Source organism: Balaenoptera acutorostrata, chromosome 16 (genome assembly GCF_949987535.1).
Source record: "Balaenoptera acutorostrata chromosome 16, mBalAcu1.1, whole genome shotgun sequence".
Lineage (NCBI taxonomy): Eukaryota > Metazoa > Chordata > Mammalia > Artiodactyla > Balaenopteridae > Balaenoptera > Balaenoptera acutorostrata.
In genome coordinates this window covers 61768232-61785807 of record NC_080079.1, presented here as the reverse complement: position 1 = coordinate 61785807, position 17576 = coordinate 61768232, and the positions used below count along the sequence as shown (strand labels likewise).

At 38.7% G+C, this 17576-nt stretch overlaps 1 protein-coding gene across 21 annotated transcripts in view; it reads right to left on the bottom strand.

Moving 5' to 3' along the window:
- Positions 1–17576, bottom strand: part of USP54 (ubiquitin specific peptidase 54) — a 148722-nt gene that overhangs the window by 57527 nt on the left and 73619 nt on the right. For 17 of the 21 annotated variants that reach the window (XR_009005607.1, XR_009005606.1, XM_007166601.2 and 14 more), the window contains exons 2-3: positions 14797–15635; positions 3889–3981 (exon numbers count right to left, since the gene is read on the bottom strand). Coding sequence is in view for 19 of the 21 variants with exons in the window: in XM_007166601.2 (XP_007166663.2) it covers positions 3889–3981; positions 14797–14943 (240 nt within the window). In the remaining 2 variants the exon portion in view is untranslated. Of the gene's footprint in view, positions 1–3888; positions 3982–14796; positions 15636–16396; positions 16426–17576 lie in introns of those variants that run through there. The other 4 variants (XM_057530548.1, XM_057530550.1, XM_057530549.1 and 1 more) reach the window with 2 other exon arrangements.

Genomic DNA, 17576 nt, shown 5'->3' with positions numbered 1-17576 from the left:
ATCTACATTTCTTAGATTACTAAAGAAAATAAGCCTATTTCATATGCTTAAATATCAATTGGGTTTCCCATTCCGAGAAATGCCTGTTTATGTGTTTTGTCCATTTTCCTGTTGACTCATTTTATTATTTACTTATTCTTCATGGGAGTTCTTCTCTGGAGTTCTATGTTGGATACCAGTCCTCTGTTGATTATATATATTGCAGATGCTTCCTTCCAATTTGTAGCCTTGTATATTTATTGTCTTTATGGAGTCTTCTGATGAACAGAAGTTCTTGAATTTTCTGTAGTAAAACGTATCAAGCTTTTTAACTTTGTATTTTTCATGTCTTATTTATTAAATCCTCTCTATCTCTTAGGCCATGATATTCTCTCAAAGTTTCTTCTAAAACGAAGTATTTTGTCTTTCACATTTTACTCCTTAATTCATCTGAAATTCTTACTTTTGGTATAATATGAAGTAGGGATCTAATTTCCTTTTTGTCTATACAAATAACGAGTTATCTAAGCACGTTTATTGGAAAGTCTAAGAGTATAATTTTCAAATTAAGTGCACAATAATTAAAAGAATGAAAACAATGCCATCTAAAACAAAGTATGTGCAAATTAGAGCCTAATTATTTAACATTTATTTAGCACTGAGAGATTGAAAAGCACTTTAGGGGAAAAAAAATCAAAATTTTAATCTTCCAATACAGCAAAAGAGGCAGTGAAGGAAAAGAAATCTAATGGATAGATCAGGCAATGATGTGATGAGGTAAGCATCAAAATTCCAACACATCCTCAGACTTATAAAAAGACCCAAAACACAGCCTTTGATCCACTAAGCCCATTTACCTATCTATCATAAGCAACTGCTTCTCTGAAAAACTCCCAAGATACAACCTCAGCCCCTTTAGCTTGAAAAACAACTTCCTTTCTGTAACTGGGTATCTCAGAAGGTGTCCCATAAGGTCTGGTGATTGGTTTCCTTTATCTTTCTGACTTATATAATTATATTGATTTATATTAAAGTAACAATTTGTCCCTGTGGAAAATGAAACATAGCAAGACTATGACAGCCAATTCTCCAGAGTCCCATCTGGGTCAGTGAAGAATATGGCACAGTCCTGACTAATCAAAGGCATGTCAGAGGGTCATGTAATTTCTGTCATCCCTTCTTGTTACAGATAGGAGTTTCCAGTTTCAGGAGATTGTTCTACCAGGGATTTCTCCAGGATTCAGATCTCTCTAGCAAGTAACTTGCCTTGTTTTTTTGGTTTTAATGTCATGAACCAGACTTCCCTTGGACTTGCTGACCAAAGGACCACTATGTTTCTTGTTTATCTAAAATTAGATACTTAATGCTAATGTACCTTTCAGAAAAATCAAGCCAAATGCTCTTTTGGATGGACTTCTGTCTGAATGGGCATAATCAGAAATGTTACAACTTGTAAAAAATCTGGTTTTACTAAAATTTCATATTTAAATGCCCCAATTAACCAATAATTTTTTTAAACATCTTTATTGGAGTATAATTGCTTTACAATGTTGTGTTAGTTCCTGCTGTATAACACAGTGAATCAGCTATATATAGACATATATCCCCATATACCCTCCATCTTGCGTCTCCCTCCCACCCTCCCTATCCCACCCCTCTAGGTGGTCACAAAGCACCAAGCTGATCTCCCTGTGCTATGCAGCTGCTTCCCACTAGCTATCTACTAGCTATCTATTTTACATTTGGTAGTGTATACATGTCCATGCTACTCTCTCACTTCGTCCCAGTTTACCCTTCCCCCTCCCCATGTCCTCAAGTCCATTCTCTACATCTGCGTCTTTATTCCTGTCCTGCCCCTAGGTTCTTCAGAACTTTTTTTTTTTAGATTCCATATATATATGGTAGCATACAGTATTTGTTTTTCTCTTTCTGACTTACTTCACTCTGTGTGACAGACTCTAGGTCCAACCACCTCACTACAAATAACTCAATTCCGTTTCTTTTTATGGCTGAGTAATATTCCATTGTATATATGTGCCACATCCTCTTTATACATTCATCTGTTGATGGACACCTAGGTTGCTTCCATGTCCTGGCTACTGTAAATAGAGCTGCAATGAACATTGTGGTACATGACTCTTTTTGAATTATTAACCAATAATTTATATTCTATATTTTGTTAAAAGTTATAATGGTTCCAAACAAAGGGTAGAAAAAAAAAGATATTTGTGACCCTAGTGGCAAAAAGTTCAGAAGACTCAGTTATCTCTTTCCAGAAATATCTGCCTACCATGGACTAAAACTTCAAACTGATGTTGGTCAAAAAACTGTTTTGAGTCAGTTGCTGCAAATTTAACTGCGAAATTCTCCTGGATTTTTTGGTCACAATTCCTGCTCTCAGATGTAAAAGCAACTAAATTAATAATGATCACAACCAAGCATCCCTGTGACAAACCAAGAATCCAGACATCATGAGACTGAAAAATGACTCTAGAAGCTTACTCAGAACTTAGGCATACTCATCCAACCATAAATAATCCATTGTATATCAGGACCAAAAAAACAGCAAGGGTAAGTGTTGGAAAAGTAATAGAGAATGGGCCCTTCTACATCCTAGTTCTTTCTCTTTAGCAACTTACCTAAAATCCTCTCACATTAGGGCATTTTATTTATCTCTAAATGAATCCTCAGTTTCATTTTATTCAGAAATGAAAAACTTGGAGTCAGATAATGGGGTACACAACTGATATAAAGAATCTATTGATTATTACATGTGATAATAGGAAATATTAGGGAATGGGAAAATGGGAAAATTTTAGTACTGGCTTTTCTTTTTTTAATAAATTTATTTATTTTTATTTTTGGCTGTGTTGGGTCTTCGTTGCTGCACACGGACTTCCTCTAGTTGCAGCGAGTGGAGGCTACTGTTCGTTGCGGTGCGCAGGCTTCTCATTGCGGTGGCTTCTCTTGTTGCGGAGCACAGGATCTAGGCACACGGGCTTCAGTAGTTGTGGCACACGGGCTCAGTAGTTGTGGCTCGCGGGCTCTAGAGCGCAGGCTCAGTAATTGTGGTGCAGGGGCTTAGCCACTCCGTGGCATGTAGGATCTTCCCAGACCAGGGCTCAAACCCATGCCTCTTGCATTGGCAGGCAGATTCTCAACCACTGTGCCTCCAGGGAAGCCCCCTGGCTTTTCTTTTTCTTTTCTTTTTTTTTAAAGCCTTATTCTTTTTTTTAATTTTATTTATTTATTTATGGCTGTGTTGGGTCTTCGTTTCTGTGCGAGGGTTTTCTCCAGTTGTGGCAAGTGGGGGCTACTCTTCATCGCAGTGCGCGGGCCTCTCACTATCGTGGCCTCTCTTGCCATGGAGCACAGGCTCCAGATGCGCAGGCTCAGTAATTGTGGCTCACGGGCCCAGCTGCTCTGCGGCATGTGGGATCTTCCCAGACCAGGGCTCGAACCCGTGTCCCCCGCATTGGCAGGCGGATTCCCAACCACTGCGCCACCAGGGAAGCCCCCCCTGGCTTTTCTTAATAGAAAGAGTTTGTTGCTAAGTTTAGCTTTAATAGACAGTAGTTAATTCCATGAAAAATAGTTGGTTGTTTATTCTTTCAAAACGAAAATTTAGTGTTAGCTTTTCGGATAAATACTCAAAGTCTAAGCACATTTGAATAGTATCCAATCACATTAAATAGAGTTGTGCGGGGCAAAAGGTTCAGAGAAACAGAATACCTAAACCACATAGTAGTTCTTTGAAACAAGCAAAACTAATCATACTTATCCTTTGTACTAAACCACATGCAAATAATGCAGTAAAAAATTCTTTAGCATCAACCTGAATAACCAAACCACCTTAATATTGATCATTAACCTAATGATAGTGAGAAGAAACAAATTTGAAGTATTTACCTTGAGAGCACAAAAGATGCAGGAATCTCCCATGCATTTGTGAGTTGTAAGCTGCCTAAAGCTACGTCGGAAGATGTCCAAGTGCCATAAAACCTGATGGAAAGGGAAAATACTTCATTACTCTACAAAAACCCCCCATTTAATTTCAAATTCAAGAAGTCAAGCAAACATAGGTAGACAATAGACATTGTTACTCCCAAGAGAAAAGCTCATTCTAGTGTATTAAAAAAAAATGTCAAAAAAGGTGAGGTATCCAACCAGAGGGGTAGATGAACATATTCTGGAAAAGACACTAATTTGAACATAAAGTAGGTCACACAGAGAAAATATGATACAAGATACATCAAATGTGATTCTAAAGAGGGAATTTATGGGTTAAAAACTGTGGAATAAGGATTTATTTTAATGGTCCACACAAGAAAACCATGAATATTTTAAAACTTATTTAGAAGCTTGAATGGTAGTGTGGAATTTTGTCTTTGTTAGATTTCTCAATTTTTGGACCTTTCTGAGAGAGGTGTGGCCTCCTTAAGTCAACAGAATAAAAAAAATAATGGTGATATCAACAGTGATAAATCGGTTCACAGGGGGCAGAGTCAAGACGGCATACTAGGAGGACGCAGAATTCGCATCTCCGCACAACTAGGGTACCTACCAGGCACCGGTGGGGGACCATGGACACCTAAGGGGACGGGAGGAACCCCCAGCAACCAGGTAGGACGTGGGGCATGAGGGGAGTGAATGGGGAAGAGAAGTGGAGACGGGAGGGGACTGGCATCCCTGAAGGGCGGCTGGGGGAGGGGAAGGGATCCCACGCCTGAAGGGGGAAACTGGGTGAGCGTTGGGAGGGCAGAGGATCAAAAGGGAGCGTGGCCAGGTTTCCCCTACCCACTTGGGCCCCCGGGAGCCTGCTGAGATCCCAGGCCTGATCCTCTGCCCACTGAGGCCCCCTACAGCCGCACGGGCCTGCAGGAGTGGGAGGGAGGGAAGGGGGAGCAAAAGTAAAGGCTGGACCTCTGGGACTGGCAGCCCTGAGTGGTGGCTGGGGGAGGGGAGGAGTTGCTACACCCAGCAGGACCCACCCATGGTTAGGGGTCCAGCAGCAGCAGAGGGGACCCTGGGGGAGACAATGGGGGAGGGGCACAAAGGAACAGAAGGGAACCGGGCCAGCACCTTCTTTGTCCACTTAGGCACCAGGAGGCCTGTTGGGCTCCAGGGCCTAATCCTCTGCCCTCAGAGCCTCCCTCCTGCCATGCAGAACCCAAGCCCCGCCCCTACACCCCCACCAAAGGCCCCACCTCTACACTCAGAGACCCTGTCCAACATGCTGGGCCTAAACCCCACCCACATACCCTCACTAAGGGCCCTACCTCCAAACTCCAGAACTCCACACTTCAGAGGCCCTCCTTTCCACGTGCTGCCTCTCTCCTTCCCACGAAGGTCCTAAGCAGAGGCCCTGCCCCATGTTTAAACACTGCCCCACCAAGGCCCCGCCCCCAAGGCCTTTTACGGCTGGCTTCGTGGGTTCTGGAGCCTAGACCCTGCCCCACACCCAAATGTCACCCCCCCCACTAACCTATATCCTGCCCCACCCTAAACTCCACCCCTGCCTAAGTTCCACCACCACCTAAACTCCACCCCCATAGCCAAAGCTTTTCTTTTTTTTCTTTCTTTCTTTTTTCCTCTTTTAGATTGGGGTTCTGTTTCACCTTGTTGATTCATTGTTGTTGATTTTTTTATATTTTTTTTCCCCTAATAAATCTTTTATTTTTTCTAATTTTATTTTATTCTTTATACTTCGTTATTATTCTCTCCTTTTGGCTTGTTCACCTCCCCCCTTTTTTTTCTTCTTTTTTCTGTTATGGTTTTATTTTACCTTGTTGCAGTTGTTTCAATTATAGTTTTATTTTTCCTAATATTTTTTATCTTTCTAATTTAATTTTGTTTTTTACACTTTGATACTGTTCCTTTCTTTCTTCTTTTCTTTCCTTCCTTTTCTTTTTTTTTTTACCACACCACGAAGCTTGCGGGATCTTGGTTGCCAGGCCGGTGACAGGTCAGGCCCAACTTCCTGTGATGGGAGCTCCGAGTCCAAACCGCTAGACTAACAGAGAACCTCAGACCCCAGGGAATACTAATTGGAGTGAGGCCTCCTGGAGGTCCTAATCACAGCACCAAGACCCAGCTCTAATCCAACTGCCTGCAAACTCCAGTGCTGGATGTCTCAGGCTAAACAACCAGTAAGACAGGAATACAGCACCACCCATCAAAAAAAAATCAAAGGACAAAAACATATGTTACAAACAATGGAGCTAGGTAAAAACTTACAAGACTAAATAAATGAAGACGAAATAGGCAACCTACCTGAAAAAGAATTCAGAGTAATGATAGTAAAGATGATCCAAAATCTTGGAAACAGAATGAAGAAAATACAAGAAACATTTAACAAGGATCTAGAAGAACTAAAGAGCAAACAAACAGTGATGAAAAACACAATTACTGAAATTAAAAATACTCTAGAAGGAATCAATAGCAGAATAATTGAGGCAGAAGAATGGATAAGTGAGCTGGAAGATAAAATGGTGAAAATAACTGCCAGGGAGCAGAATAAAGAAACAAGAATGAAAAGAATTGAGGACAGTCTCAGACACCTCTGGGACAACATTAAACACACCAACATTTAAATTATAGGGGTCCCAGAAGAAGAAGAGAAAAAGGAAGGGTCTGAGAAAATATTTGAAAAGATTATAGTTGAAAATTTCCCTAACACGGGAAAGGAAATAGTCAATCAAGTCCAGGAAGCACAGAGAGTACCATATAGAATAAACCCAAAGAGAAACACACAGAGACACATATTAATCAAACTGTCAAAAATTAAATACAAAGAAAAAATATTAAAAGCAGCAAGGGAAAAACAACAAATAACATACAAGGGAATCCCCATAAGTTTAACAGCTGATCTTTCAGCAGAAGCTCTGCAAGCCAGAAGGGAGTGGCAGGACATGTTTAAAGTGATTAAAAGGAAAAACCTACAACCAAGATTATTCTACCCAGCAAGGATCTCATTCAGATTCAATGGAGAAATTAAAACCTTTACAGATAAGCAAAAGTAAGAGAATTCAGCACCACCAAACCAGCGTTACAACAAATGCTAAAGGAACTTCTCTAGGCAGGAAACACAAGGAAGGAAAAGGCCTACAAAAACAAACCCAAAACAATTAAGAAAATGGTAATAGGAACATACATATCAATAATTACCTTAAATGTAAATGGATTAAATGCCCCAACCAAAAGACACAGACGGGTTGAATGGATACAAAAACAAGACCCGTATATATGCTGTCTACAAGAGACCCACTTCAGACCTAGGGAAACATACAGACTGAAAGTGAGGGGATGGAAAAAGATAGTCCATGCAAATGGAAATCAAAAGAAAGCCGGAGTAGCAATTCTCATATGAGACAAAATAGACTTCAAAATAAAGACTTTTATAAGAGACAAAGAAGGACACTACATAATGATCAAGGGATCAATCCAAGAAGAAGATATAACAATTGTAAATATTTAGGCACCCAACATAGCAGCACCTCAATACAAAAGGCAAATGCTAACAGCCATAAAAGGGGAAATCAACAGTAACACAATAATAGTAGGGGACTTTAACACCCCACTTTCACCAATGGACAGATCATCCAAAATGAAAATAAATAAGGAAACACAAGCTTTAAATGACACATTAAACAAGAGGAACTTAATTGATATTTATAGGACATTCCATCCAAAAACAACAGAATACACTTTCTTCTCAAGTGCTCATGGAACATTCTCCAGGATAGACCATATCTTGGGTCACAAATCAAGCCTTGGTAAATTTAAGAAAATTGAAATTGTATCAAGTATCTTTTCCAACCACAACGCTATGAGACTAGATATCAATTACAGGAAAAAAACTAAAAAACACAAACACATGGAGGCTAAACAATATGCTACTAAATAACCAAGAGATCACTGAATAAATCAAAGAGGAAATCAAAAAATACCTAGAAACAAATGACAATGAAAACACGACAACCCAAAAGCTATGGGATGCAGCAAAAGCAGTTCTAAGAGGGAAGTTTATAGCAATACAATCCTACCTCAAGCAAAAAGAAAAATCTGAAATAAACAACCTAAGCTTATACCAAAAGCAATTAGAGAAAGAGGAAGAAAAAAACCCCAAGGTTAGCAGAAGGAAAGAAATCATAAAGATCAGATCAGAAATAAATGAAAAAGAAATGAAGGGAGCAATAGTAAAGATCAATAAAACTAAAAGCTGGTTCTTTGAGAAGATAAACCAAATTAATAAACCATTAGCCAGACTTATGAAGAAAAAAAGGGAGAAGACTCAAACCAACAGAATTAGACATGAAAAAGGAGAAGCAACAACTGACACTGCAGAAATACAAAGGATCATGAGAGATTACTACAAACAACTATATGCCAATAAAATGGACAACCCAGAAGAAATGGAAAAATTCTTAGAAAAGAATAACCTTCGGAGACTGACCCAGGAAGAAATAGAAAATATAAACAGACCAATCACAAGCACTGAAATAGAAACGGTAATAAAAATCGTCCAACAAACAAAAGCCCAGGTCCAGATGGCTTCACAGGCGAATTCTATCAAACATTTAGAGAAGAGCTAACACCTATCCTTCTCAAACTCTTCCAAAATATAGCAGAGGGAGGAACATTCCCAAACTCATTCTATAAGGCCACCATCACGCTGATACCAAAACCAGACAAAGATGCCACTAAAAAAGAAAACTACAGGCCAGTATCTCTGATGAACATAGATGCAGAAAGCCTCAACAAAATATTAGCAAACAGAATCCAACATCACATTAAAAGGATCATACACCATGATCAAGTGGGGTTTATCCCAGGAATGCAAGGAGTCTTCAATATACGCAAATCAATCAATGTGCTACACCATATTAACAAATTGAAGGAGAAAAACCATATGAGCACCTCTGTAGATGCAGAAAAAGCTTTCGACAAAATTCAACACCCACTTATGATAAAAACTCTCCAGAAACTAGGCATAGAGGGAACTTACCTCAACATAATAAAGGCCGTATATGACAAACCCACAACCAACATCATTCTCAATGGTGAAAAACTAAAACCATTTCCTCTAAGATCAGGAACAAGACAAGGTTGCCCACTCTCACCAATATTATTCAACATAGTTTTGGAGTTTTAGCCACAGCAATCAGAGAAGAAAAAGAAATAAAAGGAATCCAAATGGGAAAAGAAGAAGTAAAACTGTCACTGTTTGCAGATGACATGATACTATACATAGAGAATCCTACAGATGCTACCAGAAAACTACTAGAGCTAATCAATAAATTTGGTAGAGTAGCAGGATACAAAGTTAATGCACTGAAGTCTCTTGCATTCCTATACACTACTGATGAAAAATCTGAAAGAGAAATTAAGGAAACACTCCCATTTACCACTGCAACAAAAACAATAAAATACCTAGGAATAAACCTACCTAAGGAGGCAAAAGACCTGTATGCAGAAAACTATAAAACACTGATGAAAGAAATTAAAGATGATACAAACAGGTGGAGAGATATACCATGTTCTTGGATTGGAAGAATCAACATAGTGAAAATGACTATACTACCCAAAGCAATCTACAGATTCAATGCAATCCCTATCAAACTACCAATGGCATTTTTCACAGAACTAGAACAAAAAATTGCACAATTTGTATGGAAACACAAAAGACCCTGAATAGACAAAGCAATCTTGAGAAAGAAAAACGGAGCTGGAGGAATCAGGCTCCTGAACTTCAGACTATGCTACAAAGCTACAGTAATCAAGACAGTATGGTACTGGCACAAAAACAGAAATATAGATCAATGGAACAGGACAGAAAACCCAGAGATAAACCCACGCACATATGGTCACTTTATCTTTTTTTTTTTAAATTATTTATTTATTTATTTATTTATTTATTTATTTATGTCTGTGTTGGGTCTTCATTTCTGTGCGAGGGCCCCCCATAGCTGCGGCAAGTGGGGGCCACTCCTCACCGCGGTGCGCGGGCCTCTCACCATCGCGGCCTCTCTTGTTGCGGAGCACAGGCTCCAGACGCACAGGCTCAGCAGCTGTGGCTCACAGACCCAGCTGCTCCGGGGCATATGGGATCCTCCCAGACCAGGGCTCGAACCCGTGTCCCCTGCATTGGCAGGCAGACTCTCAACCACTGCGCCACCAGGGAAGCCCGTCACTTTATCTTTGATAAAGGAGGCAACAGTATACAATGGAGAAAAGACAACCTCTTCAATAAGTGGTGCTTGGAAAACTGGACAGCTACATGTAAAAGAATTAAATTAGAACAATCCCTAACACCATACACAAAAATAAACTCAAAATGGATTAAAGACCTAAATGTAAGGCCAGACACTGTAAAACTTTTAGAGGAAAACATAGGCAGAACACTCTATGACATAAATCACAGCAAGATCCTTTTTGACCCACCTCCTAGAGAAACGGAAATAGAAACAAAAATAAACAAATGGGACTGAATGAAACTTAAAAGCTTTTGCACAGCAAAGGAAACCATAAAAAAGACGAAAAGACAACCCTCAGAATGGGAGAAAATATTTGCAAATGAAGCAACTGACAAAGGATTAATCTCCAAAATATACAAGCAGCTCATGCAGCTCAATATCAAAAAAACAAACAACCCAATCCAAAAATGTGCAGAAAACCTAAATAGACATTTCTCCAAATAAGATATACAGATTGCCAACAAACACATGAAAAGATGCTCAACATCACTAATCATTAGAGAAATGCAAATGAAAACTACAATGAGGTATCACCTCACACCGGTCAGAACAGCCATCATCAAAAAATCTGCAAACAATAAATGCTGGAGGGGGTGTGGAGAAAAGGGAACCCTCTTGCACTGTTGGTGGGAACATAAATTGATACAGCCACTATGGAGAACGCTATGAAGGTTCCTTAAAAAAACTAAAAATAGAACTACCATATGACTCAGCAATCCCACTACTGGGCATATACCCTGAAAACCATAATTCAAAAAGAGTCATGTACCACAATGTTCAGTGCACCACTATTTACAATAGCCAGGACATGGAAGTAACCTAAGTGCCAATCGACAGATGAATGGATAAAGAAGATGTGGCACATACATATAATGGAATATTACTCAGCCATGAAAAGAAACGAAATTGAGTTATTTGTAGAGAGGTGGATGGACCTAGAGTCTGTCATACAGAGTGAAATAAGTCACAAAGAGAAAAACAAATACTGTATGCTAACACATATATATGGAATCTAAAAAAAAAATTGGTTCCAATGAACCTAGGGGCAGGACAAGAATAAAGACACAGACATAGAGAATGGACTTGAGGACACATGGATGGGGAAGGGGAAGCTGGGATGAAGTGAGAGAGTAACATTGGCATATATACACTACCAAATGTAAAATAGATAGCTAGTGGGAAGCAGCTGCCTAGCACAGGGAGATTAGCTTGGTGCTTTGCGACCACCTAGAGGGGCGGGATAAGGAGGGTGGGAGGGAAATGCAAGAGGGAGGGGATATGGGGATGTACGTATGCATATAACTGATTCACTTTGTTATACAGCAGAACTAACACACATTGTAAAGCAATTATACTCCAATAAAGATGTTAAAAAAAAAATCTGTTCATAGTATGTAACCTTGATACAATGTGATGAGAACAACACTTCACTTCTATGGTATTCCTCTCAAAAACCCATAACGCCAATCTAATCATGAGAAGCATACCAGACAAATTGCAACAGTGGGACATCCTACAAAATACTTGACTAGTACCCTTCAAAATTGTCAAGATCATCAAAAACAAGGAAATTGTGTGAAGCTGTCACAGCCAAGAGGAGCCTAAGGAGACAGGACAAGTAAATGTAAATGTAGTATCCTGGATGGGATCCTGGAATACAAAAAGACACTTCATAAAAAAACTCACGAAATCTGAATAAACTATGAGTTCAGTTGAAAAAGAAATGGTGTAACATATAGCACAAATGCCTTAGGAAGCTCCTCTTATCTGGAAAACATTTAAATAGCACCATATATGAAAATGCACTACTTTTGGAGCACCAGATTATAGCACACCTCTGGGGCTTCTTCATACTTAGGTGTCTACAGATATGTATTTCCAAAAGTTCTTTGAAACACGTTACACTCCCAAATAAGCAACACCTTTTTATAATAAATGTAATGGGTTCAATACATCTGTGGTGAACACAGCTTTCATGCCAAAAGTTAGAATATTAGCTCATTGAAACAATTACTTTCAGCTTGTTACATGATTATAATAGGCACTCCAAAACTATCAATGTCTTCAAGTATAAATATAGAAATAGGTATGTGTGTGTAAGTTATATGTTCTATATGGCACTGGAAATTAGAACAGAAATTTGTAAATATTATTGCTTAGATTGACAATAAAAATAGAACATATAGAAAAAAACAGAATTATAAAAACAGGACTATGGCCTGATAGTAGGTAAACACACACACATCTATATCAACACCCTTTTTTACCTTCTTCTAAATTACAAAAGTATTATTACTTTATGCAAAGTAACTCAAAAAGTTAATATGCGGGGGAAAAAAGCCTAACCAAACACCCACCCCCACCCCCGCCCCCGCTGCAACTGCATACAATTTGTGGTAGTAATTAGTGAAGGTACTTAAACTCTTTCTATAGTTTGACAGCAAAGAATTTTTGAATTTTTGACTCTTGACAGCATAGAATTTTTTAATGTTTTCACATAAAAACTTGAAAACAGAGTATGGAAATTTTATTACATAAATAATCTTGACAATGAAATTTTGTCATTTGCAACATGGATGGACTTGGAGGTTATTATGCTAAGTGAAATAAATCAGACAGAGAAAGACAAATACTGTATGATATCACTTATGTGTGGAATCTAAACAATAAAATAAACTAGTGAATACAACAAAAAAGAAACAGACTCACAGATATAGAGAACAAACTAATGGCTACCAGTGAGGAGAGGGAAGGTGGAGGGCAAGATAGGGGTAGGAGATTAAGAGGTACAAATTATTCTGTATAAAATAAGTAAGCTACAAGGATATACCGTACAGCACAGGGAATACAGTCAATATTTTATAATAACTATAAATGGAGTATAACCTTTAAAAATTGTGAATCACTATGTTGTACACCTGTAACCTATATAATATCGTACATCAACTTTACCTCAATTTTTTTAAAAAGACATTTTTATACTACTGAGAAGACTAAACATGGACTGGGTATTAGATAATACTAATAATTTTAGCTAAACTTTTTAGGTGTGATAAAGTCATTGAGATTATGGTTTTTTTCATGTCCTTATGTACTAGAGAAATACACTGAAGTATTTAAAGATCACATGATGCTTGGGAGTAGCTTAAAATAATTCAGCAAAAAAGGGGGCCAGTGAATGAACTAAGACTGGTAAATATTAATCATTGTTGAGCCTGGTTGATGTGTACATGAAGATTCATAATACAAAATAAATAAGTAAATAAATAAACAAGCTTGACAAGATTCTTGTACTACAAATGAGAAAATTAAAATACTATTACCTGTACAAGGTCACAAGGCTAGTCTAAAGAAAGGCTAAAACTAGAACCCAGGTCTCCTAAGTCCAGTGCTTTTTATACCAAATATGTTGTCTTGTCTTTTTTTCTCTCATAACAACTTATTTTCTCATACATCTGAGGTGTAAAGCTAATATCTTACCCAAGCATAATTATCTTGGGTGGCAAATTTCATTTACTTTTACTGTGAAGAGGAGAAAAAAGGGGAAAGTAATCACTTGAAAGTTAGACCAAGGGGGATGAACCGAACACACTATGGCCCTGATTGGGCAGGGCAGGCAGACAGACAGGAAGCTTTGGGATTCTGAGACAGCTAAAGTGGCAAGCAAGACAAAAAGGGAGAATTTAGAGTAGATAATCACCTTAGAGGAATTTATTTTCTACCAGCTCTGTGTAAGCGTATCTGACCAGACACTGCAGGAGAGCTCAGAGGAAGGAGATGAAGAAGTGGACAAAGACTGGACCCCGATCAGTACGTGTGCTAAGAGCCTGAATATTATGAGACAAGAATAACATACCTGATTCATTTAAATTAAGTTCAACAACAGGCAAAACTAATCTATGGTTAGTGGTTACCCTTCAATAGTGTTTACCCTCGGGGAGTGGTTAGTGACTGGAAGAGAGCGCAAGGGAGTCTTCTGGAAGCTGGAAATCAGCTCTTTGTTAATCTGGGTGCTGTTTACATGGTTGTGATCAGTTTTGAAAGTTGAATTGTATAATTATGATACATGCATTTTCCTGTATGTATATTATACATCAATAAAAAGTAAAAAAGAATATTAAAAAAAAAGAATAACATACCTGAGAATCTTTCACTTGTGGAAAGAATTTTGCTTTCTATACTAGAGGAAAGCAACTAGGGTGATGAGACACCTTCGTCTCAAATGGAAAAAAAGGAAACAGTAGAGACTGTTCAGGAAAAAAGTCAATAAACAAGTAGTAAGATCATCTAGTCCATGTACCTCCCTTTAGACAGCTAAGTAGTAGTAGTTACAGTTATTATTTCTACTATCATTATTACTCTCCTCTTTTACAAATGAGGTAATTGAGAAACAAAGAGATAAAGTGACTTGCCTACGATCACAGAGATTAACTTAAAAAATGATCTTAGGCTGCTGACCTCAAACAGAGACTATCAAGTATTAGATTTAAAAGAGTAATCAGAAATACAGCATCAGCAAGTGAAAGTCAAAGTTCACCAAAAAGAAAGAAATTACCCTTACCTGCAAGGCACTGTTGAGGAAGCAGCTGTTTTGTCCTGGCTCATTGCTGAGGCCTTTGCTGGGGGCTATGGAGGTTGAGCTTCGAGGAGCAAACATCCCTTGGACACTACCACGGCCCCCTGAAAAATAATTTCTCTTCCAAGACATTATTGTTCACATTTAGCCTGAAAACACAGAGGAAGTTTTGTATCTTTTGGGGAGGGAGTTTCTGTCTGCTGAAGTCCTTAATATAAAGAGAATCCAGAATTTAACAAATTTATGTTGAAAGATTTTGAATTTACAACATTTCAAACATCATATATGCAGCTCAAGAAACTCAGGTATCCTTAGATCCACATGACAGAGTTGTCCTCTACTTGCTCCAAGCAATGCCCAAAATGTAACATGGCACAGGATTAATTCAAACAGAGAAATCCTTCCTTCGATTTTTCTTGAACTGCCTCCATAAAACCCTGGTGAAGTGGCTGTACTCCTCAACTCCAACAGAATCCAGGATCAGGGTAGGATGTGTTCTTTAGGCTTGTTTATAATGCTTCTTGTGGATTGAAGAATTTTCCAACTGGAAGGAGAGGCAGACAGATAAGCAAGAATCCAACGCAACCCTCCTCGGCTTCTATTGCCTCGTCCCATCATCCTCTGAAGTAAAAACCCAAGTTCTAAGCAACTGACATAGATTCCACAAAGCTAAGAAGCTTGTTTGAAATAAATGGAGTTTCTGTTGTTGTTGTTCTGCTGCTGTTTTTTAATATGCCCCAAACATTTTCTAGTATTCCATCCAGAACTTCAGAAAGTCTCTTCTCTTTTCCTCTGTGACTAGACTAGCCAGCTGTGCCAGAGAGCTTTAAAGAAAGAAAAAAAAACAATCAAAAGCTTGCGTCATTTAATGACTCTACTAGCTTTGTGCGCTTCTGCCAAGATCAGCGTTGCCTCACCTCTCACTAAAACTTGGAACCGAGGCAAACAATGCTCACCACCCCACCCCCGCAAAGAAATCCTAATAACAACAAAAAGGAGAAACACTCAAACCAAAGAGGTGGGGAGAAAAAGGTGTGTGCAGCTTTACTCTCATAGGAGACTTCTCCCAAATTTTCTAGGAGGAGAAGAAAGTTGACCTGGACAAAAATAAGAACTGAATGCAAACTTTCCAAAATCAGGCTAAGAAAAAAGTTACCAAGTAAACACACACCAAACTAGCAATTGAAACAGTTTGTTTTGGATGTTGTGAGTACAGAAATTTTTCAAGGTATTTTACATGCTCATGGCTATAAAAGCCTATTTAAAGGTGGGAGGGGCACATTTATCAGTCTGGGCTCTGAGTAAAGATGTCCCATCCCAGAGAAACCCTCATGGTGAGTAAACCATATGTCCTTAACATCCAGTCCAAAAGAGCTAAATCTTCTTCTGACCTGTTTGTATGTTACATTTTTTGCCAGAGGATCAGAGAGATAATTTGGGTTACAAATCACTTAATCCTCAGATTATATCCAAGGCGTTCACAATCAGAGGCCATCCATTGATCAACATTAATTTTCAACTAATTAAAATGCCAGTGAGGCAACAAGGGAAAATTTCCTTAGAAGGAAATGCTTCTAATATTCACCTTTAAGTTTTCCTGTAAGGCTGCCAGGTCTAAAGAAGGAAAAAATTAAGAATGTTAAATATTAAATTTGGTTTCTAACAGTTTCCCAAGCTTCTCCCTTCCTTCCCACCATCGTATGGATGACCTAAAAAAGCAAAAATGCTATAACATCTTAATCATTCTTGGATCACCTAGCACTATCCATAGTGTGTTCAGTGGAAAAGCTGAGGCACAGGAGCATTAAACGGTTGCACAGCCTGTTCTTTCCCTTCTCTAAATTCCCAGACTATTTATAATCAACAGGTCACAGTTAAAGTATTAGATTATACATTATAGTGTCATATTATTCTGTATTTGTTTTTATTAATCTCTATTTGTTTTATATGGTGTCAGTCATATATCCTGACTATGACTGTATGAAATGAAATACTAACTAGTGTCAGACATGTGCTAAACAATACCTATATTCTTTATTTAATCTTCATAACAGCCCTATCATGTAGGTATTAATAGTTCTGTTTCACAGAAGAGTAAAGGGAGGCTTAAAGACATTAACTTGCCCAAATCAAAGCTGGTAAGTGGCAGAGCTAGAATTGTTTGACTACTTACTGTGACTTAATTATGTATTTTATTATACTATTCCAAAAGCTCCTAACACAGTGCTAGTCTAGTCATAAGCAGGCACTCAATAAACACTGCCTGATGATTAACATATAGCACCAGGAAGGATCCCATGTCTCCTACACAGACTACAAGACCCTCAACCCTCTACACACACCCCATACACACCCCACTCGAGGCCACTAAGCAACTTCCAACAAGCCATGCAGCATTCCTTCAGCTCAACTGCTGCAAAGGAATGACAAATACCAACCCTCCACTTTGCTCAAAGCCAAAAGGACTTGGCAGGCAGGTGGGGTTTCCAGTATCCACATCAGGAGCTCACTGAAACTCAGCCTGCCCTATGATACACACCCCTGAGTTCAGGGAGCAAAGGGAAAAAAGGCAGTAGCAGAAAAAAAGATTCTCAGGCTCTGAATGGCAGCATTATGTAGGGTAAGGCAAAAAGCTCTCACACTTGAGCTGGGTGTGTCAGAAACCAGAGGTGAGAGCCAAAAAGAACAAAGCCAAGAGTGGTAATAACAAACGGTCCAAGAAATACTGATGGCAAAATATTTCACTTAAATTACAGGTCTAGCAC